At 53.7% G+C, this 24,044-nt stretch overlaps 1 protein-coding gene across 3 annotated transcripts in view; it reads left to right on the top strand.

Moving 5' to 3' along the window:
• The window catches only part of IQSEC1 (IQ motif and Sec7 domain 1), a 183,674-nt gene that overhangs the window by 112,396 nt on the left and 47,234 nt on the right, over positions 1 to 24,044 (top strand). For 2 of the 3 annotated variants that reach the window (XM_011950654.1, XM_011950652.1), the window contains exon 1: positions 7 to 108. The exons of the other annotated variant lie outside the window; for it this stretch is intronic. In XM_011950654.1, the coding sequence (XP_011806044.1) occupies positions 44 to 108 (65 nt within the window). In that variant the 5' untranslated portion in view covers positions 7 to 43. Of the gene's footprint in view, positions 1 to 6; positions 109 to 24,044 lie in introns of those variants that run through there. 3 annotated transcript variants of the gene reach the window in all.

Raw genomic sequence — 24,044 nt, 5'->3', positions numbered from 1 at the left:
TGGGTCCCGGCTCCTGGCCCGGCCCGCTCCCGCTGCGACCGCCATGTGGTGCCTGCACTGCAACTCGGAGAGGACCCAGTCCCTTCTGGAGCTGGAGCTTGACAGCGGGTGAGGGCGCGGCGCGGGTCGAGCGGCCTTCCCGGGTGCTGAGCGGTGGACTGGCGGAGGCTGTGGGGACGCGTGTGCGGGAGTGCAGGTGACCGTCGGGACCGGGCGCCCGGCGTACGAGAGAAAGCTGCCTGCGGGGCAGGGTGCGTCCGCGAAACTGGGTTTGGGTGGGAGACCAGCAAACAGGACCCGAGTTTGTGCGTGGGAGAGAGAGACGCGCCCTTGGGACAGCAGCGCTGTGTGGCCTGGGAGGGTCTCAGGATGGGACTGTGTGTGCGATCGAGGGCCTTTTGGAGTGCAAGTTGGTGTGGGGGTGAGTTTGAGTTTGTGGGGCTGAGAGGGAAACAGTGGGACTCGGTGTGGGTGTGAGGTGAGGGGCAGGTGGGAGAGCAGAGAAGAGTTGGTGAGAGGGTGCCCAGCGGGTCTGTGCCTGTTTCAAACTGCAGGAGGGCAGGGGCTGCCAGGGAGGCCTCTTGCAGGCCTGTCTATTCCAGACATTGGGCCTGTGTCTGGATTGATGTGTCTGTACTGTCTGCGAGACCCCGAGTGTGTGTGAGGGTGGATGACCCTGAACAAACAGGCGTCCCAGGTGTGCCAGCAGCTTTTGTTGGGTACTGTGCGCCTGGCAGGGCCACTTGGGGGTGCACTGGGGTGTGTCGCTGCTGTTTGTGGCAGAGTGTGGATGTGAGGGGCTTTGTTTATGTGGTGATGAGTGTGCACCTGGTGTGGTCAGGGATGGAGTCTGGTGTGTCAGAGGGGCCAACCCTTTTCTACTTCGGGGCCTGTGGGCGGCTGTCTGAGCTTCCAAGGGCCCCATGTTTATGGAGAGAAAGCGAGAAAGAGTGTGCGTGTATGTGCTGGGAATATTGATTTCCTCTCTCCAGTGGCCAGCACAGCTGCCCCCTGAGCTATCTGCAGGCCCTTCTGAGGAGCAGGGAGGTGGGGCTAAGGGGATTTGTTGACAAGCTGACTTGGCATATATCAGGCCCCCTCTGGAGGAAGCCCACCTGGAACTGTTTGATCTTTCAGTTCAAAAACTGTGCAGCGCATGCCTAGCAGTTGCACTGAGAACATGCGTATGTCCCTCTCTGCCCCTTCCTCACCCCAGAGGCCTGGAGCTCTGGGTCTGACGCTCCAAGTGGGGTTGTAGGGCTTCCCAAGGACCCATTGCTCCTTGCATCTGGGGTGGAGGCCAGGCATGCTGCAGCTGCAGGACCATCTGTCTGGAATCAGTGACAGCAGTCTGGACATGGGGGTCGTGTTATTCATATCCCACACACACCCATGGCCTTCATAGCCCATCAGCTGTCCCACCCGGTATTGCAATTGCTTTTTATCCTTGTGGTACCAGCATCCTCAATTGCAGGAGAGCAAATCGAGGCTGAGTGTTCAGTCTTGTCAGTGCTAAGGCTCTGTGGTTTATTGAGTGCCTGCTATGTACCAGTCCCTGCTCTAGGCACCAGGGACATGGCAGTGAACAAAACGTGAAGTCTTTGTCCTCATGGAACCAGCAGTCTAGTGGGGAACAAGAAACCTTTAGCATGCTCTCCTGGCTGCACCTCCCTCCTCCCTCTGAGCTGAAAGTAACTGGGGGGTTTTTCTGCCCCACCTTTAGGACCTTTTCAGTATCGCCATTCCAGTTGGCACGTCCAGCCACCTCTCTTGCATACTTCTCCGTCCCACATCCCTTCTCATTAGAAGTCCCTCTGGGTATCTCATCTCAATCTTCCAGCTGCAGGGAAGCCTGCTTGGATCCTTCTGTGGTCTGGGTTGGTAATGAACAGCTGTTCCCCCAGTCTCAGAACATGATCCAGAGGTCTTGGAGGTTGAGAAGCCTCGCTCAGGTATAGCCCACAGTTCACGCATCAGCCTCAGAGCAGGTGGGTCCCATTTGTTCTGGAGCACCTGGTATGTGGCTCCATGGGAAGCTTGGGGGAGGGTTAGAGGAAATCAGCCCAGTCCCTGGCCTGTGTAGGCAGAGCTACGTGCTCTTTGGGCTGGCTCCCAGGGGCCAGAGTCCTTTCAGCTGGCCATCTCCCCCTCTCTAAACCCAGATGGGATGCAGCACAGTCCAGAAACCTCAGGGGACCCCCCCCCCCAGTCTGTAACAGGCCCAAGATAACCACTCCCAAGTCCAGCCATGCCACCATGCACCACTCTACAAATATAGGCTTCTTTCCAAAAGCATGTGTGGCACTTTGATGCTTTGCTGTTGGAGCCTTGTGACAACACAGGACTCTTCTTACCCTCATTTTTTTTAAGGGTACACACACTAAGAGAACCCAGTGACTGGGCCAGAGTATCACATGGGGAGCCTACAGGAGAACCCTAATGTTGTGATGGAGGCCTCTGGAGGCCCTGGGATTTTCAGACCTTCACTCAAGGAAGTTGGACTATGAACTGGTTGCACTAATATTTACACAGCTTCAGTTCAAAAATGGACAGGACTGACAGCTGCATAGTCAAACAGTGTGACAACTGGGCAAATAGATGTTTCTGGACAGGATTGGACAGGGTACCCAGGGCTGCAGGAGCTCAGTATATGTGTGTGTACATGTGTGTGCATACGGTTTTATCTGTCTGAACTCTGCAGACTGTGGAATCTTGGTTTGCCTGGAGAATCAGGAATCCAGGGCAGCTTGAGACTTAAGGAAAGAAGGGCCTGGGGAAGCAAACAGATTTTGTTTCAAGTCTCAGCTCAGTTTCGTGAGTGTATGCAAGTTACCGCATCCCTCCAATCCTGTTTCCCCTTCTGTGAAAGGGAATGATAACACTGCTTCATGGAGTGCTCTGAGAATGTGGGTGTCTGAAGGCCACTGCACAGCTGGCCATCCTCAGGACTCCAGTCAAATGCCATGTTTGTCCAAGTCAGCACTCTGCTCTTCCCAAGCACCAATGACCCGCTGGATTTACTTTCTTCCTGTTTTGTAAATTTCCTTTGAATTTTGATGACTTGTGGAATATCCGCTCAGTAAGCACAGGGGCAAGATGATGCACAGCCCAGATGGGCTTGAACACCACCGGAGGCCTTGGGAGAGGTCTGTGGAAGCATGTGTGTGTGTGTGTGTGTGTGTGTATGTGTATGTGTAGGGGCGATGTGCTCAAAGGCTGTTGAATGTGATTTATCGTTTGTCCTCAAAAGCAAATTGTAATGAGTTTAGAGGCCATTAAGACTCTTGAAGAATTAATTGGCATGGCCTTAGAGAATCTGGCTGCTCCCACTGTGTGAGCTGCTGCAGAGAGAAGGTTGATGGCATTTATGGTGAAAATATGGCATGGTGCCACCTGGACCTGCCACTATCCTGGCTGCTGTGGCTGTACCCCAAATTTGGCAAGTGTCCCTCCAAGGCCTGGCCCTGTGGCTAGTACCCCGATGCCTGCCTCGCACAGCGCCTGGCCCCATGGCGGACATAGCCAGTTGGCAGTGAATGAAAGCATCCATAAATGCAGGTGTTAACAAGTGCACACATGCTCTCTTGGGCTTGGAGGAGTGCGTTGTTCTCTCGAGAGATGTGTATGACCCAGGGGACACATAGCTTTTCACTTTCTTGTGTTCCTTTATACACACAAACATGTACCGAGCACTGACTTTGTACCAGGCCCTGGGCTAGATGTAGAAGCACTGAGGTTAGCGGTGTAAAATGGTACATCACAGAGCACAGGACTTGGGGATCACACAAAACCCTGACTCCACCTCTTCCTAGCTGTGTGGCCTCAGATATGTTGCCTCCCATCTCTGAGTCTTGGTTTTCTCATCCATGAAATGGAGCCAAAACAAACCCCCTGGGGAGGGTGCGGGGATGTGCAGCTTTGCCTGGTGACTGGTGCATACAGATGGATCCCCAACAAATGGTAGCTGTCATCACCATCATCATTATTACCACCTTTTCCCTTTTGTGAAATTGTTGCTGAGTTAAAATGATTCCTCACAGTTTTCTTTTTTGCTTATTTGTGAGGTTGAAGACTGATTTCTAGAGTCTGTGTGGCTTTTTGTGAAGTCGTCCTTCTTGGGGTCCCAGCTGCTCTGACTTGAATTTCTTTTTTTGCCTTGTTCATAGGTACCTGCAGCTTTGCTGCTCCTTGGAGGAAAGGCCCATTCTTTCCGTTTTATCTCCTCGGTTTGCAGTTTCCTGACATGGTGACAGTTTGATTTGAACTTAAGGTCCCCATAGAGAACCATAGCAAGAGTCCCCTCCCTGTTTGTAAAGATGAGACACTGTGACTGCATTTGTTTTTTCCTCTTTGTTCAAAGCTCAGTAATAACAATAATAGCAGTTGTCATTTAGTGCTAAAGCTGCTAGAGTGCTAGAGTTAGCGTGTGAAGTCGGCCTGCTTGGCTTCAGGGTCTGTGTACTTCATGGCCAGGCTCTGCTTCTTCTGGGATTAAATAATCTTTGACAAAATGTGTCACCATCATGAATGGAGCCTTTTGCTTCTTCCCTATACTGCCACAACAGGTGTCCAGTATCCCCAGGCATCAGGATTCCCAACATGTTCCCAAATGTCTCAGCCCACAAGCTAGTTGATGACCACTCACCGGGCCTTCCTGGAATCTTGTCTCTTTCCCCACAGAACCCAAGAGCTGCATCCCCAGACTCTCTGGCAGGATTCTAGGACAGTGTCCTTTGCACTTGCAGGCTCTTCAGGGTAGCATGCTTGTGTGCTGTGCGCAGCCCCAGGCCAAGACTCTGCTTGGAGCAGGGTCCTGAGGACTAAAACTCACTGTCCCCTGACTCACTGAGGGACGCATGCCAACATGACAGGCTTCTGCATGATGAGGAAACCCAAGGCTAGGGCTTTTGAATCATTGGAGGACACGCAAGTGTGTGGGTGCTGAACTTGATCCCACAGGAGGGGAAAGGGATCATTAATAAACTGGAAAAATTGGAACGAGTCCGCAACTGGGAGGAGGACTCCTCACTCACACAAACTGGAACGGTTCTCCCAAAATCCCCTGCTGCCCAGACCGGATCAGAGTCTGTCTGCCAACATGAATACTTTCTCCCTGATGCCATTTACAGAAGTCAGTGGTGTTTGCTTTTCTATTTCTGGCTGGGAGGGTAGGTGGTATAATCATGAAGTGCATGAATACATGTAAAGCATTTAAATGGTGTCTCATAGTAACATAGCAAGAGCCTGGTAGATGTTAGTTGTAATCATTGTTGTCTTTATTCTGGCTGACCCTAAGCTCAAAGGTCTCCCCTCCTGAGAGAGGAAGCCTTTCAGAAAGACCTGTCCAGAACTGGCCCTGATTGGCCATTGGTTGTCCCCCTCCCTAGAGCCCTGGCATCAGTCACCTATCTCATCCCACCCCTCCCTGGGCCTCAGTTTCCACGTCTATGAGAAGAAGAATGAGCCTCTTGATCCTTGTAGTCATTTGCAGATGCAGGATGGTTAGCCCAATGGTTAGGGAGGCAGATTCTGTAGTCAGACTACCTGTAACTCTAACCCCAACTCTAACGCCAGCTCTGCTCCTCATTGTCCCTATGATCTTGGGCACCTTCCTTAGCCTTTCTGTGCCTCAGTTTCCCCATTGGTAAAAGGTGGATGACAGGAGGAGGCCATGGAGTTGTTGTGAGGATTCAATGAATGAATCCATGTAAGTGCTCAAACTGCATAGTCAACACCAGATAAATGGCATCTTTTAGCTGCTGTTTTAGACCTGAGAAGTTTGACTGTGTGGAATTGGACCGTGTTACTTGTTTGGGGAGATGTGTTCCTAGATGGGAGTGGATTATTCATCTTTTTGGCCACAGACAAGACCAGAGTTAAAAGAGAGGGGTGCAGAGGGATAGTGGTGAGGGGAAGAAGTTAAAGGGCTAAGGGACTGCAGGCTGTTGGTGGTGTGACAGATGGCCTACACAGTAAGAAGTGACTAAGCCCGTGGACTTTAGCATGTGCTTGTAGCGTGCTGTCCAAACAGCCCACAAACAAGTGGATGGTTAAGGGTGTTAATAAAATCACTTTGCCTGTGGATTGGGGAAATTGCAAAGTAAGGCAGCTTGCAGTTGGGCTGGGATGAAGATTTCTTTAGACAGGATGGGCAAATGACCTGCACCGTGTATGAGAGACACCCTGAGGTCTTGGGGCATCAAGGTAGAGGCCCCCACCCCTGTGTCAGATGGAGCAGAGCTGTGGCACCTCTGGAACCTTCACCTGGTGGCCTGTGCTAAACTTCTGAGGCTTTGGGCAGGTCTGGCTTCCTGGTGGTACCTGGGGCTGCTTCTGGAGCCTAATAAGGGCCCAGAGCTCCAGAGCCTGACCTCAGGGGCAGTGGCCTCCAGTCCCTGGTTCTGCTGCTCTGTCCTCTCTAGCTGATCTGTCTGCCTGGGAGGGGAGGCAGCTTGCTGCAGTGGGCAGAGGTGGCATCTGGAGCTGGAAAAACTTGGATTCCATTTCTGCCCCTTCCTGGATGTGTGGCCAGGGCAAGCTGGTCCCCACTGCAAGTCGCTGCCTCCTTGTCTGTCAAATGGGAACAATGGAGGGAGAGGCAGTGTGGGTAGCACACATACAAAACAGGTGACCATGCGTGCCGACAGGAAGGGGAAAGGAAGTCAGCTGGGTTTGGGCAAAGCCTTAACTGTTTTTGGTGGGTCTGAAGTTGGCACAGGATTGAGACTGGGGCTGGAACAGGCTACAGAATGAAAATGGTGATACTGGCATTTGAATGGCCTTTGAACTTCACACATACCTGTCTGATTGGAACCAAGAACCTTGTGAAATCATGACATTATTCTCATTTGACAGATGAGGAAACAGGCTAGAAAATGAAAATGACGAATTCAAGCTCTGCAGAATGTAGACCTGGTCCTCTGGTTAATGTGTGGACCCTCTTTCCCCTCCCTGACGTTGCTGGGGAGCAGCATGTTAGAATGGAGCCTGAGGCAGAGGCAGGGAGCAGCAGGGGGCCAAGAAGGAGCCAGAGAGACAAAACCTGCAGGCCCCAGCTGCGCGCACCCCAGTGGCAGCATTGGGTTCCCTGAACAGCCACCATGGATGGCTACAGAGATGCACTACCATCAGCAGAGTGGAAGGAGAATCATTGGAAGCGCCGCCCAGTGCCTGCAATCTAAAAACATGTTCGCCAGCCCCAGGAAGTCATCTGGGCTAAGAACCACCCTCAGATTCCTTGACAGGATCAAGACAACTGTCCATCCGAGATGATGGGGGAGAGGGGCTGGAGTAGCGCCAGGCACCTAGTAGGTGTTCAGTAAGTGCCAGCTGCTGTGATGACCCCTACCCATTGCACTGCTAATTCTCCCCAGCCATCATCATTATTACCATTGCAGCGCCGCTATTCCCGTGGGGTGAGGGTGGGGTGGAGAGGAAGTGTTTGGGGAAGCAGCTCTTTCCTCTGCTGCTAGGGGAGGGGGAGGTGCGGTCGCAGGAACGTGAATTCTCTGTTCCCTCTGGGCCATTGACTGTTCTCAGAGCTCAGAGCTGTCATTTAAATGAGCAGGGTTTGAGTGTTTTTTGTTTGTGCTTAGTAAAAATGGCAAAATGGCCCAAGAAAATAATGGGCCTTGATGTGATAGCAGAGTCTTAGTGTTATTTTTAGCTTTTTGTTATGTAAAATTTGCAGCGTACAAAAGTAGAATGGTATAATGATCCCTATGTGCAGTTTTATTTCATTGCCCTAGATTAGTTTTAATCCCAGACATTTTGTTGATTTTATATCAAGGACCTGTCTCATGGTTGGCCTCATTTCTAGCCTTGGAAAAGTTGTATCACTGGGGCGGGTGCCTAGGGCAGGCCACAGTGTCCCTTGAACAGCACTTAGCTGTGTTGGTCCAAGTCGGGAACTCTGAACTTGAAACAGTTTCCCAGCCTGGTGACCAAGTAGCTTCTGACCCATTTGGGATGCCCTGTGTCTGGAAGTGACTGGAAGAGGCTAGGCCCATGACTCCTCCATCAGACAGGGCCTTCCTGGGTCAGGGTAGGAGAACTCGCTTCTCTTCCGTCTCCCTGGGACCCCTGGAGGGCAGGGCGTGGAATGGGCTCTCAGCCTGTCTCATCGGATCAGGGGTCTCCTGGGTGGTATTGTGGCTCTCAGCTTCAAGCTCCACAGGGTCTCCCTGTTGCCCTGGCTTTCCCCTTGCCAGGTGGTATAGCCAGGCTGCAGCCCCTGCCACCCTCCCAGACCCGTCAGCCCCTCATCTTGCTGGGCCCCTGGGTGGCCATTCAGCACTGGGGGTCCTTGGGCCTCTGCCCAGCCCTCTTTCCTTTTCCACTTCACGCAGTCTCTTCCTTCCTGGGGTTTCTGATCTGGCTCCAGCCCAGGCCCTGACATCCTGCCGCCCACCCAGCAACCCTCTGGAGGGGTCTCATGGGCACCTGTAAATCTGTAAGTTCTAAAGGGACACGTATTATCTCCCTCTCCCCAAATTGGCTTCTCTTCCATGACTTCGTCTGATCCTCTTGGGCTTCACTTAGAGTGCCAAAGTCATCCTGGACACCTCCCGTCACCTTTACTCGCCTTTGTCATCATCACTGGGTGCCGTGCCACCCCACATTGCTGCTGGGCTTAGAGCCCGGCATGCAGCAGGTGCTGACACATTTCAGCCACTGCCCTCAGTATGAATGTGTGGTTGCTACCCTAGCTCCTAGCACAGTGCTTCGTACATAGAGCGCCCCCAACCCAGCTTAGTTAAAAACAAGCCAAAGTCACACCCTAGGCATGGCCACATCTCAGCCAGGTGCCCCTCGTGCTCCCCAGGTATGGGTGCTAGTGTGGAGTCAGATGGTCTACGTTCCTTCGGACCTCTTCCTCTTTGGCCTCCTCACCTCCCTCTAGCCCCCATGGCACCATGCAGTGCAGCGAAGTGGTAACTGTCCTAAATCGTGACAGTGGCAGCAGCTACTCTGTGCATTTCCTGGGTGACAGGCCCCAGGCTGAGGATTTGTGTGTGTGTTATCATATGGCCCTCACAGCAGCCCTGCTGGGTGAACAATACTCCCATTTTATGACTGAGAAACAGACACAGAGAGGCCAAGTCATCTGCCCAGGGCCACACAGCTCCTGCCTGCTGGGTACCAGACAGTTGCCAGAGAAGAGCTCTGTGTGCCAATGTTGTAGATGGGGGAAGCTGAGTGGGGTAGTGTTTCGTACCCCCAGCCTTCATTTGTCCCCAAGACCCTTTCTGTGCCCCTGCACTGGGTGCTGTGGGCAGATCGCTGACTTGTTATGGGGCCTGGCAGCTGCTGTGCTGCAGGTCTGGGCAGCACCTGCACCAGGTCCTGCAAGGGCAGGGGGAGTTCAATGGGCAGACAGGGTGGTGGGCTCGCCCCGCAGAGGGAAGAACATGACAGGCAGGGAGGTGGCCCAGCCACCCTCGCCCCTCCTCACGTACTGTGTGAGTCACATGGCCTTGGGTAAATTACATCACTTCTCTGTGCCTTAGTTTCTTCATCTACAAAATGGGAAGATGATATAGTACCTACTTCAAAAGGTTGCTGTTTACAACACCAAGTGTGAAGCCGAATGTAGACTGTGGACCCTAGTGATGATGATGTGTCACTGTAGTTCATGGACTGTAACAATGTGCCACTCCAGTGTGGATGTTGATAGTGGCTGTGCCTGCCTTGGGGCAGTGGGTACATGGGAACGCCATCCTTTCCTTTCAGTTTTGCTGTGCACCTAAAAAAGACCAAGATTGTCTGGGCCAAGATGGCCACAGCGCAGGCCCTGGCTGGCAGGGTGGGCCATATTCTGCGCGATAGGTATCTATGTCCTTCTCTCTGCCCACACCCTGTCCAGAGCTAGCCTCCCCGGCCTGTGCCTCCAGCCTGGCTCTCCCGGGGTGTCCGTGGGGCCCAGCCTAGCTCTGTGTGCTGCAGCCTGCCACAGAGAACTGCTTTATTTAAGTCCATTTGGTGTGTATGGAAATAACTAGAGGCCTCTGTATTTAATTTGGCTCAGCCAGGAAGATTTTTGGCTGTGTGTGTGTATATTCTGAAAAATCTTTCTCAGTGAGCCCCGGGGTTGTAAGCTTCTGGTCATCTCTGTGCACGCAGAACCAACAAGAACTACCCTCCTTAGCCAGGGGCAAGCATCTGGCTATAGGAATGGTTAATGAAGAAACTAAAGGAAGAAGGGGAGAGGGTGAGGCCATGCAGATGAGATCATGGCAAGGGAAGCAGTCTTGTAAACTTTGTGTCTTGAGACCAGGTAAGCTGTGGCAGAGGGGAAGGAAGGAGGCCTTTGGAAGCATAAAGCCCTCTACGCAGGCACAGAGATGGACGTATCTGGTTTCCTGATCCTGCAGGACTTAATTTGGTGCTGGACTGGGGAATACTTCTCCTGATGTCCCTCTTTCTCTGACCTGGACAAGCCCAGCCAAGACTTGAGGAGTTGAGGGGGTTGAGCCTTCCTCTCTGGCTGATGGCACAGAACAGAAACAGCTCCACGTGGGATTTACAGTTGGCAAAGTGTGTCTTCCCTCGATTCCCACACTCCTGTTAGGCAAGCAGGGCAGGAGTGACGCCCATTGTGAAGATGAGACAACAGAAGCCCAGAGAGTGGAGGGCACTTGCCTGGGGCCACTCAGCCTGGAAGTAGGGGAGCTATAGAGAGACCTGGTCTCCTGATTGCACCTAGAGCTCCCCCCTACGCTCCCCAGGAACGCTTCTGGAGCCATTGGGCATTCCTCCAAACTCAGGTTGGCATTCTCACAGGTGGACGGAGGGGGCTGCCGAGGGTGGGGACAGCTTGAATTTGAACCTCAGGACATCCTCTTAGAGTCCAGTTTTGGAATAAACACCAGGTATCAGATGACTTTGAAAATTATATCCTAACCCTATGAAACTTAGGAACGAGGGCATCTGGTGAATTGAGGCTTGGTGGTTATGATGACCATGGGATTGTGAATTGTGGTCACTGTGATGATGTTAATTTGCTAGAGCCTTGTAAAAACCACACACTCACAGGACCCAGTGGAGCAGAAGGCCTTGGTGTTCCCACCGGCCATGCAGAGCTGTGGGAGTTCTTGAACCCTGCCTCTCGGGAATTGGTGTTCTAAATTAGGTTTCTTGGGAACAACTGATCCCAGGCTGTAGATCCTAGTTCTTTTCTTTGCGTTGGGCCTAGAATTTTGGTCCTGTGTAAGCATCATAGGCAAACATGGATGCTGTCAATAGGCAGGAAGAGAAGTGGTGACCCAGGTATGTGTGGGCAATAGGGAGTGATGGGGGCTGTGGCAGTGGTGGGGACTGTGGTGGTGACGGAACATGTGCTGTCTGATGGATGTGGCTGCCACCTCACTTCATCTGACTGTTATCAAGTGGGAATATGGGCCCAGGGTGGCCAGGTCCCCAAGATGAGTCAGAAACTTAGATTTTCATATAAAATCTTAAGGTGCTGAAATGTTAGTGATTCATTCTAGTTTTTGAAACACTAGGCCACAGAGAGCATGTTTTGTGGATCAGGCTGGGCCAGGGGCTGCCAGTATTGGAGACCTTGTGAACCCCCCACACAGAATCTGTCTTCCAGAGGGCTCTGTGCAATCCGAGGTCTCCTTATGGGGAGCAGCCGGGCAGGTGCCAGGTCTCCTGACCAACTCTCCCAGGGGCGAGGCCAAGGATCCCTCACCTTGGCCCTGGCCCAGGTGGTGCTCAGCAGAATAAAGGGCTTTGCCCAGCCTCTCTCTTTAAAGGCTGCCTGTCCTGGGGTTGGCTGCAGGATTGGCGTTAGGAGATGACTTTTCCTGTTGTAGGCCTGTTGCCCTGGGTTGGGGCCCCTCTGTGGCACTGATAGTGATGCCTGTAGTGGTGACACCTCACCAGGCAGAGGCCCTGGCTGGGACTGATTGTAGGGTGTTTATATCGGCCCCCAATCCAGAGCCTCACAGCCCCCCTGCCAGCTGGCTCTCGGCCCAAGTGAAAGTGCAGGTTGCCAGCCTGTGGAGCCAGTCTGCCCCCTGCTTCCTTTCTGAGGCCCCGCCAGTGCCCGGCCCAGCCCAGCAGGCCTCCCGGGACTGTGGGAAGGTGGGGTGGGCACAGGGCAGAAGCAGCACACAGAGAGCTGAGCCCAGGGCGTCCTCAAGGGGTGGAGCTGATCTCAGTATTCCAAGTTCCTTGGTGACTTGAGGCCTGTGGGATAGTGTTTTCAGCGCAGTGAGCGTGTGTCTGTACGGTGGAGAAACTCACAGTTTCCATAGTCGTTTGATGTCTCCACAACCCAGCTGCAGAGCAAAGGAGGGGTGTGGACACAGCTCCACAGTCACGGGGCTCTGCCAGGCTGGGCTGCGTGTCAGCCGTGTGACTATTGAGCCCCTGTCCTCTCCAGGCTTTGGTGCTCCCACCTGTAAGTGAGAGAGCAGCAGCCCTGCCGTCGGCCTGTGGAGTTGTGGGAGAAAGAGAAGACAGCCAGCCGTGCCTTGGCACCGGGGACCTGTTCTGCCCTGCTCTGTGGCTCTCCATCCTGAGCACGGGGCATCCTGTCCTGACCCCTCTGTGTTAGGAGTGCTGGCATCTACTTCCAGGGTTGTACAGGTCCCCTAGTCACTAGCAGCATCGTTCATTCATTCAGCAGATTCAGACTGAGTACCTGCCGTGTGTCCAGCCCTATTTAGGCACTGTGGAAACTTCAGTGAGGAAAACAGACAAACACTGCCCTTCCGGAGCTGACCTCCTCAAGGGGAGAGACAGAAATAAGAAAGCAGGATAAAAGATGGAGTCAGATATGGAGCCGTGCTGTGAGGAAACCTAACAGAGATCCAGGGAGATGGCCCCTGCGGATCCCTGTTTTCCTTCCCTCCTGCTGAGGGAGACCCCTCTCTCCCATGTTTGCCATGCAGCCCCCATCAGATGCCCTGTAACATTCCCCAGGGCCTCTCCCAGCCCTGGGCTCCAGGCTGCCATTGATCCACAACCACTAAGGCCCTCAGGCTCTTTCCCATGGAAGCCCCTGAAGCTGTGAGGGGGCAGGGCAGATCTGATTCCAGGTTCTAGGGGCTGCCCTCTCATCCCCAGCCTGTCTCCTGGAACCTGCATTCTCATCTCCAAAACCCACTCACGTCCCTGGGCTCTTTGAGTGAGAGGGCCTCACAGCAGCCATGGAGGGTGGCCTGGCCCCTGCAGACTGACGGTACTCTTTATGTTTGGGAGTGAGACCTGGGCTGTGGAGGCTGGAACCACCACCTCCCTGGGGCTGGAAAGACTGCCTTTGACAGGATAAGGGCTGCCTTGGCTGTGTGGCCCTGGGTTCACAGGACATAGAGACCCTTCTTTCTGCCCTGCCTGGCTATGTGCTGATGAGAATAAGCCCTGTCTGAGGACAGGAGGTCTCTCCTGAAATAATTACCCTCTAATTAGGCATGGCATTAGCTGTTGGTGGGGCTTCCTGGAACACTCCCACTGACTCCACTGTGAGGCCATGGAGGGGCAGCCTTGCCCCCACTGTGCAGTTAGGAAACCAAGGCTCAGAGAAGTTGGGGTTCCAACTCAAATGTTGGACTCTAGCCCAGAATGTTGCTGCCACTCCTGTCATGACAACATTAGGGTGGTAGGTGCCTGACGGAGCTGTACAGAGTGCTCGGGACCAGAGGGCAGGGGCAGTGCGAAAAACTGCATCTTCCTTCGTATGGTTGGGTGGCCTGAGAAGCCCCCTGTACCCTGACTGCTGCCCGACTCCTCATGCCACCTGCCTCATGCCACCAGCAGCTGCTGACATATAGGGAGATGCTGAATGTTGGATCAGTAAGCAAAGCTCTAAAAATAGCCTTCCACTTTGAAAAGTTCATTGTTCGAGTCCTATATTTTTCTACATATATAAAAGCCACTTCTGGAGGTCTGGGTGCCAGTCGTTAAAGATAATGCTGCAGCCTGAGGCGGAGCTGGGCCGGGCCTTATCTAGGCCTCAGCAGGGCAGGCCTGAGGCCAGGGCAGGGGGATGTCAGTGAGGCCGATCTCCGCCCAGGGTCCTCTTCTCTGGAGGCAACTGGACAGTCAGCCTCAGTGTCCCCCGCGGATGGAGGCCGGGCTGCCACAGCATTTCCAGGCTCTGAGGGGCCATTGGACAGGTCTGTCTACAGTGCACGGAGACTAAGAGACATGGAGACAGCGCTGTGGGTGTGCTCCCTGCAGCCAGGCACAGGGTTGGAGGCATTCTCCGTTTCCCCCTGGCTTGCTCAAGTCAGACCTAGCTTCCTGAAATTGTCCCTGGCTGAGCCCCACCTTGCTGGGGGGATGAAGGATCAGGCCCCATCAGCAGCTGACTGGCCTCCCTCCCTGCCCCTCAGAGAACAGTGAAGCCCCAGAGGAGGGTTTCAGCCCGACCTCTTCCTCCTGTCAGGGTCGCTGTCTGTCACCATTCATATATGCTGAGGTCTCTTCCAGCTTAAACCACATGCCTTCTTGGAGTCCTCATCCCTCTTCTGCCACCTCCTCATCTTCTCTTCTTCCTTCTCAGCCACATCCCTCCAGTTGTCTTCAGAGGCCTGAATAGAGTGAGGGAGGGAGCCAGCGGACTTGGGGAAGGCTGCGCTGAGCAGCAGGAACAGCACCTGCACAGGTCTTGGGGTGGGAGCATTCCAGAGCGGAGAGGAACAGCCAGGAGGCCAGGGGGCTGGGCTGGAGTGGCCAGGGGGTTCAGTGGAGGGTGGCAGGAGGAATGGCTGGGTCCTGCAGAGTCTCCTGGGTCAATGGGAGGACTTGGGCTCTCAATCCCACCAAGTGAGAGGAGAATGTGGTCAGGGTTGTGTTTTAACAGGACCCCAACTGCTGGGTGGAGAGGAGTGGGGTGGGGTGGCATGTGAGGCCAGAAGAGCCTGGAGGGGCCGTGGCAGTCACACAGGGAAGAGATGAGGGCCACACAGGCTGGCAGATGCGGGATCTGTGTTGAAGGCGGAGCAGCCCGATGTGCTGACAGATGGGAAGGAGGGTCTGAGAAAGAGATGCCAAGAGTGACACTCAGCGAGCAGCCCCAAGGACCCCAACCACACCCCACTGAGATGGCAAGGCTGTGGGGAGCTGGCCTGGTGTGGGGAGCTCAGTTTGGAGCCTGAGATTGGGCTGTCTACTAGGGCTCAAAGGGGCAGTGCCTGGGCAGCAGGGTGTCTGGTTTCTTGGATTCCTCTGTAATTCCTGGATATCCTCATTTCTCCAAACCTGGGAACTGGGTAAATGCAGAAACCCTCCTGACCCCCACCTTCTCCCGCTATGCCCTGTAGGGGTGACTTCTGGATTGTCCCGTTTTAGATATGGTGCTCCTGGTTAGCCAGTGGAAGTCACATGGGATGTTTAGGTGGCCGTCACCTCGTGCCAGTGCTTCCTACAGATTCTTACTCTAAATCTTTCCATGTGAGGGCCACAGCCCCACCATCCCCTCTGTCCCAGACCTTGGCAGCATCTGGAGGCTCTGAGCACGGGACTCAACGTCTGTTCCCGTTATGTGTGCTCCTCCAGGGCTTACTCGTTCCCTCTCTGTCCACCCTCCCTAGGTTTCCACTGGGGGTACTGCGACTGCACCCCTCCTGCTCACCACTAGGTCGTGTTCATCCGAACCCTGCCTGCCAGGGGAGGCGACCAGCGTTGCTGGGCCTCATCTAGCATGTCCTCACCCTATTGCTCTCTAGGAAGGACCTCAGGAGTCTGTAATTCCTTTTGGTCAGCAGCCAGGCATCATTCTCCTAGAACTGCTTGCCAGGCTGTAAGGCTTTAGGCATCGGTGGGGATGCTGCCTCCCCTCAAGACCAGAGAAGGGGGTATGGCTGACTGGCACTGGAACGGCCTCCCCTGGGAAAGCCCTCACTATTCCTGTCTTGCTGGCTACACCAGTTAGTTCTATTTCTCTTCTTTTACTATAATTTTTTTTTTTTTTTTTTGAGATAGAGGTTCACTCTGTTGCCCAGCTGGAGTACATTCCAAGTTTCACTCTGTTACCCAGTAGTGCAATCTCAGCTCACTGCAACCTCTGGCTCCCAGGTTGAAGCAATTCTTGTGCCTTAGCCTCCCGAGTAGCTCGGATTACATGCTTGCGTCGCCACACCCAGCTATTTTTTGTATTTTTAGTAGAGACAGAGTTTCATCATGTTGGCCAGGCCAGTCTCAAACACTTGAGCTCAAATGATCCATCCTCCTCGGCCTCCTAAAGTACTGGGATTACAGGCTTTCGCCACCATGCCCAGCCCTTTTATTATAATTTTTAAAAAGTTTTTTAGAGGCAGGGTCTTGTTCTGTGGCCCAGGCTGGAGTACAGTCATGTAATCATAGCTAACTGCAGCCTTGAGCTCCTTGTGCTCAAGGGCGCCTCCTGAGTAGCCAGGACTACAGGCATGAGAGACTGTTCCCAGCTATTTAAAAAAATTTTTTGGCCGGGCGCGGTGGCTCACGCCTGTAATCCCAGCACTTTGGGAGGCTGAGATGGGTGGATCATGAGGTCAGGAGATCGAGACCATCCTGGCTAACACAGTGAAACCCCGTCTCTACTAAAAATACAAAAAATTAGCTGGGCATGGTGGCAGGCGCCTGTAGTCCCAGCTACTCAGGAGGCTGAGGCAGGAGAATGGTGTGAAGCCAGGAGGCGGAGCTTGCAGTGAGCCGAGATTGCGCCACTGCACTCCAGCCTGGGGCACAGAGCGAGACTCCGTCTCAAGAAAAAAAAAAAATTTGGCTGGGCGCGGTGGCTCACGCCTGTAATCCCAGCACTTTGGGAGGCTGAGGCAGCAGGTAGATCACGAGGTCAGGAAATCGAGGCCATCCTGGTGAACACTGTGAAACCCCGTTTCTACTAAAATTACAAAAATTTAGCTGGGCGTGGTGGTGGGCGCCTGTAGTCCCAGCTACTTGGGAGGCTGAGGCAGGAGAATGGCATGAACCCTGGGGGGTAGAGCTTGCAGTGAGCGGAGATCACACCACTGTACTCCAGCCTGGGGGACAGAGCGAGACTCTGTCTCAAAAAAAAAAAAAAAATTTGTAGAGATGGAGTCTCATTATGTTACCCAGGCTGGTCTTCAACTCCTGGCCTCAAGTGATCCTCCTGCCATGGCCTCCCAAAGCACCGGGACTATAGACACTTGCCATCATGCCCAGCTAATATTTTTTAAAAATGCTTTGTGGAGACAGGGTCTTGCTATGTTTCTCAGACTGATCTCAAACTCCTGGCCTCAAACAGTGTCCCACCTCAACCTCCCAAAGTGCTGGGATTGCAGGCGTGAGCCACCGCAGCTGGCCAACTTTATGTCCCTTCTTTACACACTGAGTTTTCCTTTGAGGTCCATTTCTTTGTGTCCTTGCATTCTGCTCCTTGGGGCCAGGCTAGCTCTTGGAGACTGCCTACAGTCCCGAGAGCATTCCAGAGTGGGACGGACTAGAAAAATGACATGGATTTGAATCTTGGCTCTGCTCTGTGCTCTGCAATCTTGGGCAAGGATCACAGTGGGCCCTTCCTGAGCCTCCATTTTCTCATCTGGAGAATGGGAAGAGCAGTGCTTTCTTGACGGGCTCGTTGCAGGGGTGAAATCTGTGTACTTAGCTTGTGCTGGGCTCCCCCATTGCCTAGTGGCGTAGTGGGTAAGCATATGTGTGGGTACCCCCCCTCCAGCCACGTCAGCCCAGAAAGACTGACTTTTCCAGACCCTGCTTGAACACCTCCACTAACCCTTAAAGCAGCCCCTTCTTAAATTGCTGAACTGTTCAAAACTGCTAGCTGTCTGAAGCTCCTGCCCCTGGCCTCACAAACCCACCTGTTCTCTCTGCACCAGGACCACCCTGTGGAGACCTGGCAGGGGTGGCGGCCGCCCCTCTCCGGCTGTGCTATCCTTGCTCTTGCTCAGAGGATGTGCCCCACCCGCTCCCTAGACCCTGCCTGGCTGTGTCCCATCCCTCCCCGAGATGGGGGCATAGAGGTGAAGATAGCCCGGTGCAGAGCAAAACCATCCCCTTCCTTCCTCTGGGTGACTAACCTTGGTTAATGTGGCCTAGGCAGAGAAGAGCCACAGGAAGCCCCAAGAGGGAGCTTGTGAGGGCTGGAAATGAATTGTGCCTGCCCAGTCTAGGCTCCCTTTCTGGAAATCAGAAACCCTGAAAGCAGAGTGTAGGGGAAGCCACGAGGCCTGGAGGTGTGATGGGCATACGTACTTCAGGAGGCTGTTTTGCTCTGGCCTGTGCAGACTGCCAGGAGTCTGGCCTGAGGCTGCTGGCATGGACATTTAACCACAGACAGGCTTTCAAGATTGCCTGCTTCCTCTAGCATGGGACCCGGCCCACTCTGAAGAGGGTGGCTTTGCTGTGTGATGTGGCCACCCGCTGGCCACACATGACTAGGCTTATTTCTCTGATTTATCTCATAACCATGCATAACTCCAGGACCCCTAGGCTCTGGACCCAGCCCTGTCCAAGCTGCCAGCAGCATGCTTTTCCCCTGAGCAGCTGGGCAGGAGAGGCCCTGGTGTGGGGTCAGGTCCCACACAACCCTGTCTTATACTCACAACCTTGGCTGGGTGACTCAACTCTTCCATCCCTGAGTTTGTCATCTGCAGAAGGGAGCAGTCCTAGCTACCTCCCAGCGATGGTGGTTGAGTTACAGGTCATGTATTTTAAACACACCCACCATGGCATCTTGTACCTGGCAGGTTTATGGAGAAGTTGCTGCTGTATAATTCAGACCGTGTATATCTGTGTTTGCGTATGTATATGTGTGTATATACATGTGTGTATGCCCCCTCCGTAAGAAGTTGCATAAGCACAATGGGTAAGTGTTTGGGCTCCCTGGCCAGACTGCCCATATGCCCTTGGAGATGGGTGCCACCTCTCCGTGCCTGCAGGGTATTGAGAGCACTGAATGGGTTCCATAGATAGCTTAGAACATCACTAACCATATAAACATTCGCTGTTACAACCGTTGTCGTTGTCGATGTTGGGGGTGAACAGTAGGTCACTGCTTTCATCTTGTCCCCTCACTGGTGCCCAGAACCTCCCCTGGCTAACATTTTTCTTGAGAAAAGTCATTCATCACTTCATAGGCCATAATTAGAGACATCTGTGGCTGAGAGGCCACAGCCCCCCTGCCCTGACTCACTCCCCGGCGAGTCGGGACGTGGCATCCAACAGGTCTGGGCTGAGGGGCTGGGGTTGGACTCTCTGCCTCTCTCACCCATCCCCAGGAGCTCCCCAGTCCAGGGAACGGGCCAATGGAGGGTCTCTGGGTCCACCCTGGGGTCAGACTCTCCAGCCTGGAGGTGGGTGTCTCGCAGAGAGGGTCCCAGCAGCAGGCAGGGTGCAGGGCAGGTGACCCTGGCTTGGGGCACTAGGCTTGTCTGCCCTTCTGCCTCCAGCTGCTGAGACTTGTAGATCAGAGAATAACCCGAGACAGTCATTGAAAATGAGCCAAGCACTTTCTTAAGGACCTCACTGTGTCAGCTCCAGTAAGTCTCCACAGTCCTGTGAAGTAGATACACTAATTACCCCCATTTTAGAGGAAAGGAACCTGAGGCACAGCATTAGTTCCCCCTGTGGTCACACAGCTGGTAAGCAGTAGAGCTAGAATTTCACCCAGGAGCCTGCTTAGAACCCTTGCTTGACAGAAAGGCCGGGTGGGGCGGGGCAGCAAGAGGAAACTCTTCAAGTTGTGTTCTCTGTTCCTGCGAGGTGTCCATTGCAACACTGTCCTGTAAGGATCTAGCGCCTCACCCAACCATGTCCCCACATAAAACTCCACATACCACCTCCATCACAGGAAAGCATGTTTGGAAAACTGGAGAAGGGAGAAGAGCTTGGTGACCTTCCAGTGACCAGCACTTGGAGTCCCTGGGCCGGGAGAGGAGGGCTGTCTGTGCCTGAGCCCGCAACGGGCTCTGGGACAGAATATGGATACATCCACAAGCAGCTCCAGGCCCTTATGTGCTCTCTGGCCCTGTCCTGGGCCTGTCCCACCACCGGGGGCCCATCCTGGACATACAGAACTCGTCTCATGGGAAGGAGCAGGCCTCCTGCTCCTGGCCATTCCCATCTTTGCTGGAGGCCGGGGCTTTGGGGGATGCTTGGGCAGTTGTCTCCCACACTCACAGAGCAAGACTTCCCCATGGTGTAGATGGACTACACACGAGATCAGGTGATCCCCGGGGTGGGGAAGAGTGTGTGGAGTAAGGGTGGCCTTGTGGAGGAAGTGGGATTAAGCTGAGACCTCGGTGTAAAGATGGCAGACTCCGGTCATATGGCGCTGAGCCAGAGGCTTCCAGCCAGGATTGGAGTCCCTTGTACCACCTCTCTGACGGGTGTCTGACCTGCCGCAGCTTGCACACCTCCGATGACAGAGAACTCACCACCTCCTCAGCAGCCCTAACCACATGAGAGTGTCCTTCATCGGGTCGGGTATTGGCAGTCATAGTTCTGCCTGCAAGAGAAATCTGTAGCCTCAGCTTGTCAGCCTGTCAGAGGCTTGATGATGGGGATCACATCATCTCCCCAAGGCTGCTTTCCTCCTGGCTGTATAGCCTCAGTTCTTGATAGGAGCATACTGTTATACTGCTTCCTGGCATACCGTTATTTGGCCTTGGCAAATAGATTCCATCTCACATGCTAGCTGGGATCAGTTGTATGGCGTGCTGTGTTGGAAGGAGGCTGAAGCTTCATCTAAGCTCTTTAGGAGGGAGTCTGTGATCAATTAGCAATGTCTGCCCAGGAGGAGTGGGTGGTACACGCATGTGTCCCAGGTCTGCCATCCCTGCCCTCAGGCTCTGGACTGTCTGTGCACTGTCTTCTGCTGTGTCTGAGAACTGTGGCGGGCAGCAGGGCTATTTTTGATCCTGGCTTTTTATTCATGTTAGTGACTGGCTTCTCGGCCACATCATGACATCAGCTCACATTCCTCTTATAGTCCACAAAAAATCCCCAAGTCTTTTTCATAAGAAAAGTCATCAAACTAGATCTTTCCCCCATCTTGACGTTATTTCCACTGTGTGCATACAGAATTAATTTCAGTCATCCCTTTGTCGATGCTTATTTAGGTTATTTCCAGATGTTTATAATCAGAAACAACACTGCTGTGAACATCCTCATATGTACTGCTGCACGCATTGGTCTTATTTCCTTTGCACAAATCTATGGGAAAGGCCTGGGCAGCAGTCACCTAACTCTCATAGAATGTTCCAGAGACTCTGAACTGCCAGGAATTTCAGGGACTTGGAACAGGTGCCTCAGCCCATTCCTTGGTCTGCATATGGCCCAGGTGTCTGAGAGATAATAAATTCAGGAGTACAGTTAAGGACTCACCCTGGTGTGTTCCCCAGTCCTGTTCAGTGGGCTGGGTTTGTGGGAGAAGCATCCCCAAGGCAACTAAAGTGGGTGGCGAGATGTTGAGTAGCTGAGCTCAGGAGGTCGGGGCAGGGATATGGGAACCAGTCTAGCTGTTCTCTAACCCAAAATCCCACCTAGAAACTCATGTATGCTGGTAAAATGTGACTGTCACTTTATAGCCAAGCTCTGTCACTAGGGCATCTGTGTTTCTGCCCTAGAAAGGGAACGGTTGACATACGATAGTTCTTCCTGCCCCAGGAAGAAACTGGGTAGAGCTGAGTCCTAATCAGGAAGGTGGGGCTGAGAGCCCAGAGCTTCAGAGTGTTGCTGTAGAGCAAAACATCTTCACGAGTTCAGCCAGAAAATAGTCAAGCACCCGCATCATTTCAGTTTGATAACTTCCTGTACTGATGTATACTCCTTGCAGCAGAGTCCTAGAGTGCCCATGGCTGCATGTCCTTGTCAATACTGGGCATTTTCACTTAAATTATCTTTGTGTTTATCAGTTCAGATAAACTCAGAAAAGCCTCTTTTTTAGGGTCTAATACTGCACTGCGTAGCTGCTGATTGGGGCCATCAAGAGGTGATGTCGGCCAGGCGCGGTGGCTCAAGCCTGTAATCCCAGCACTTTGGGAGGCCGAGACGGGCGGATCACTAGGTCAGGAGATCGAGACCATCCTAGCTAACACAGTGAAACCCCGTCTCTACTAAAAAATACAAAAAAACTAGCCGGGCGAGGTGGCAGGCGCCTGTAGTCCCAGCTACTTGGGAGGCTGAGGCAGGAGAATGGCGTGAACCCGGGAGGCGGAGCTTCAGTGAGCTGAGATCCGGCCACTGCACTCCAGCCTGGGTAACAGAGCAAGACTCTGTCTCAAAAAAAAAAAAAAAAAAAAAAAGAGGTGATGTCCTCTGGCTCAAAGCAGGTTCATAGCTACATGGAAAATTCCACGCTGTGCTCACTTTTGTCCACATTTGCTGAAGATCCCTGTGGTGCCACACTGGTTGCAGTAGGATCGCCCAGACATTTCTTTCTTTTGGGATGGTTTGAAGTTGGGTTTGATTTTTTTTTTTGGAGTGTGGAAGGGCTGCCACATTGCACAAGCTGATGCTATTCAATAGACTCGACAGGACCCGGGGACAGATTGAATGGGGGTGTTTGAGTCGGGGAAGGGACTAAACTGATGACCCCTAGGACCCTGGCTCCGGGATGGAAGGGAAGACTGGGTGACTGTCAGACCTTCCCTTCCTGGAGAGGGAGGCCCGGCCTCTCCCAAGCATGTTCTGGACCTGCTGACCCAGGGCAGCCAGGAACCCAGGAATGCCCAGAGTGGAATCTTGGGCTGCCACAGGCCCAGAAAGTCTGCCCCAGGGCACCAGCATCGCAATCCTATCCCCAAAGATGCCCTGTCCCAGGGCCCAAAGCCACCCTGCACTACCAGCGCCAGGCACTCCCATCTCCTGCCCTTCCTGAGTTCAGTGGCTGCCGCCTGATCTCTTTCCACAGCCCCGTCTGCCCCACACCGCGGCCAACTGGGAACAAAGGCCCCTCTCAAGTTCTCAGGCAGGCCTGGGCCCTCCCTCACCCCCCACCGTCAGGGAAGGATGCCCTGCTCTGCCTGCTGACAGTGGTTTCAGGCCAGGTTAGAAAGGGCTTGGTGAGGGGTAGAATTCCTTCGGACTTGAGGTGAACATTGCTCCTTCATCCTGGATCGGGGGGGCAGCACAGTGAGGGTCCCGCACTCCCCTCCCTGGCAGAGCCTCCCAGCAGCTCAGCAGCAGCTCAGCAGCCGCCCATGGACCACCAAGGGGCTTCCTGCTTCAGCTCCAGGGACCTGCAGGGAAACCACCTGTCCATCTCTGTGCTTCTGTGAACCTAGGGTGATGAGACTGTTTTGAATCCTCCTCTTAGGAGTGGAGGCCTGGCTGCATCTCTTTAAGGACAAGCTGTTGTTTCCTGTCAGCCTTTTGCTTGGAAGCACAGATTTGGCCCCTGACTGAAGTATTTCCAGTCCAGGGCGTGTGTGATGTGTCCCCAGGCTGCAAAGACAGCAGAGGGAGGTGCACAGGGCGTGTGTGATGTGTCCCCAGGCTGCAAAGACGAGACAGAGGGAGGTGCACAGGCCTGGAGCAGAGGCGTGGGCTCTGGGGTCAGACAGTGTGGGATGGGCTTCCCAGCTGAGGCTGTCACTCCCCTGCAACCTGAGGCTCTGGGGCCTGAAGTCTGAGATGGAGACTCATTTGCTCCTTTGTACAGTTGATTAGGTTGGTGAGTATTGTGAGGCGCTGCTCAAAGCTTTAGCAATAGAATGGGAGGATTTTCAGATCCGTTCTCCCCCTTTCCCCCTACCAAGGCACACACACCAGGCCCAAAGGAGGTTGCTGTGGGTGGGGGCTGCAGGGGAGGGAGTTGGGAGACTCTTATGATGTGGAGATCTTTTTTTTTTTTTTTCTGAGACGGAGTCTCGCTCTGTCACCCAGGCTGGAGTGCAGTGGCCAGATCTCAGCTCACTTTAAGCTCCGCCTCCTGGGTTTACGCCATTCTCCTGCCTCAGCCTCCTGAGTAGCTGGGACTACAGGCACCCGCCACCTCGCCCAGCTAGTTTTTGTATTAGACGGAGTCTCGCTCTGTCACCCAGGCTGGAGTGCAGTGGCCAGATCTCAGCTCACTGCAAGCTCCGCCTCCTGGGTTTACACCATTCTCCTGC

Source organism: Colobus angolensis, unplaced genomic scaffold (genome assembly GCF_000951035.1).
Source record: "Colobus angolensis palliatus isolate OR3802 unplaced genomic scaffold, Cang.pa_1.0 Scaffold31, whole genome shotgun sequence".
NCBI lineage: Eukaryota > Metazoa > Chordata > Mammalia > Primates > Cercopithecidae > Colobus > Colobus angolensis.
This window is presented reverse-complemented; position numbering and strand designations above follow the sequence as displayed.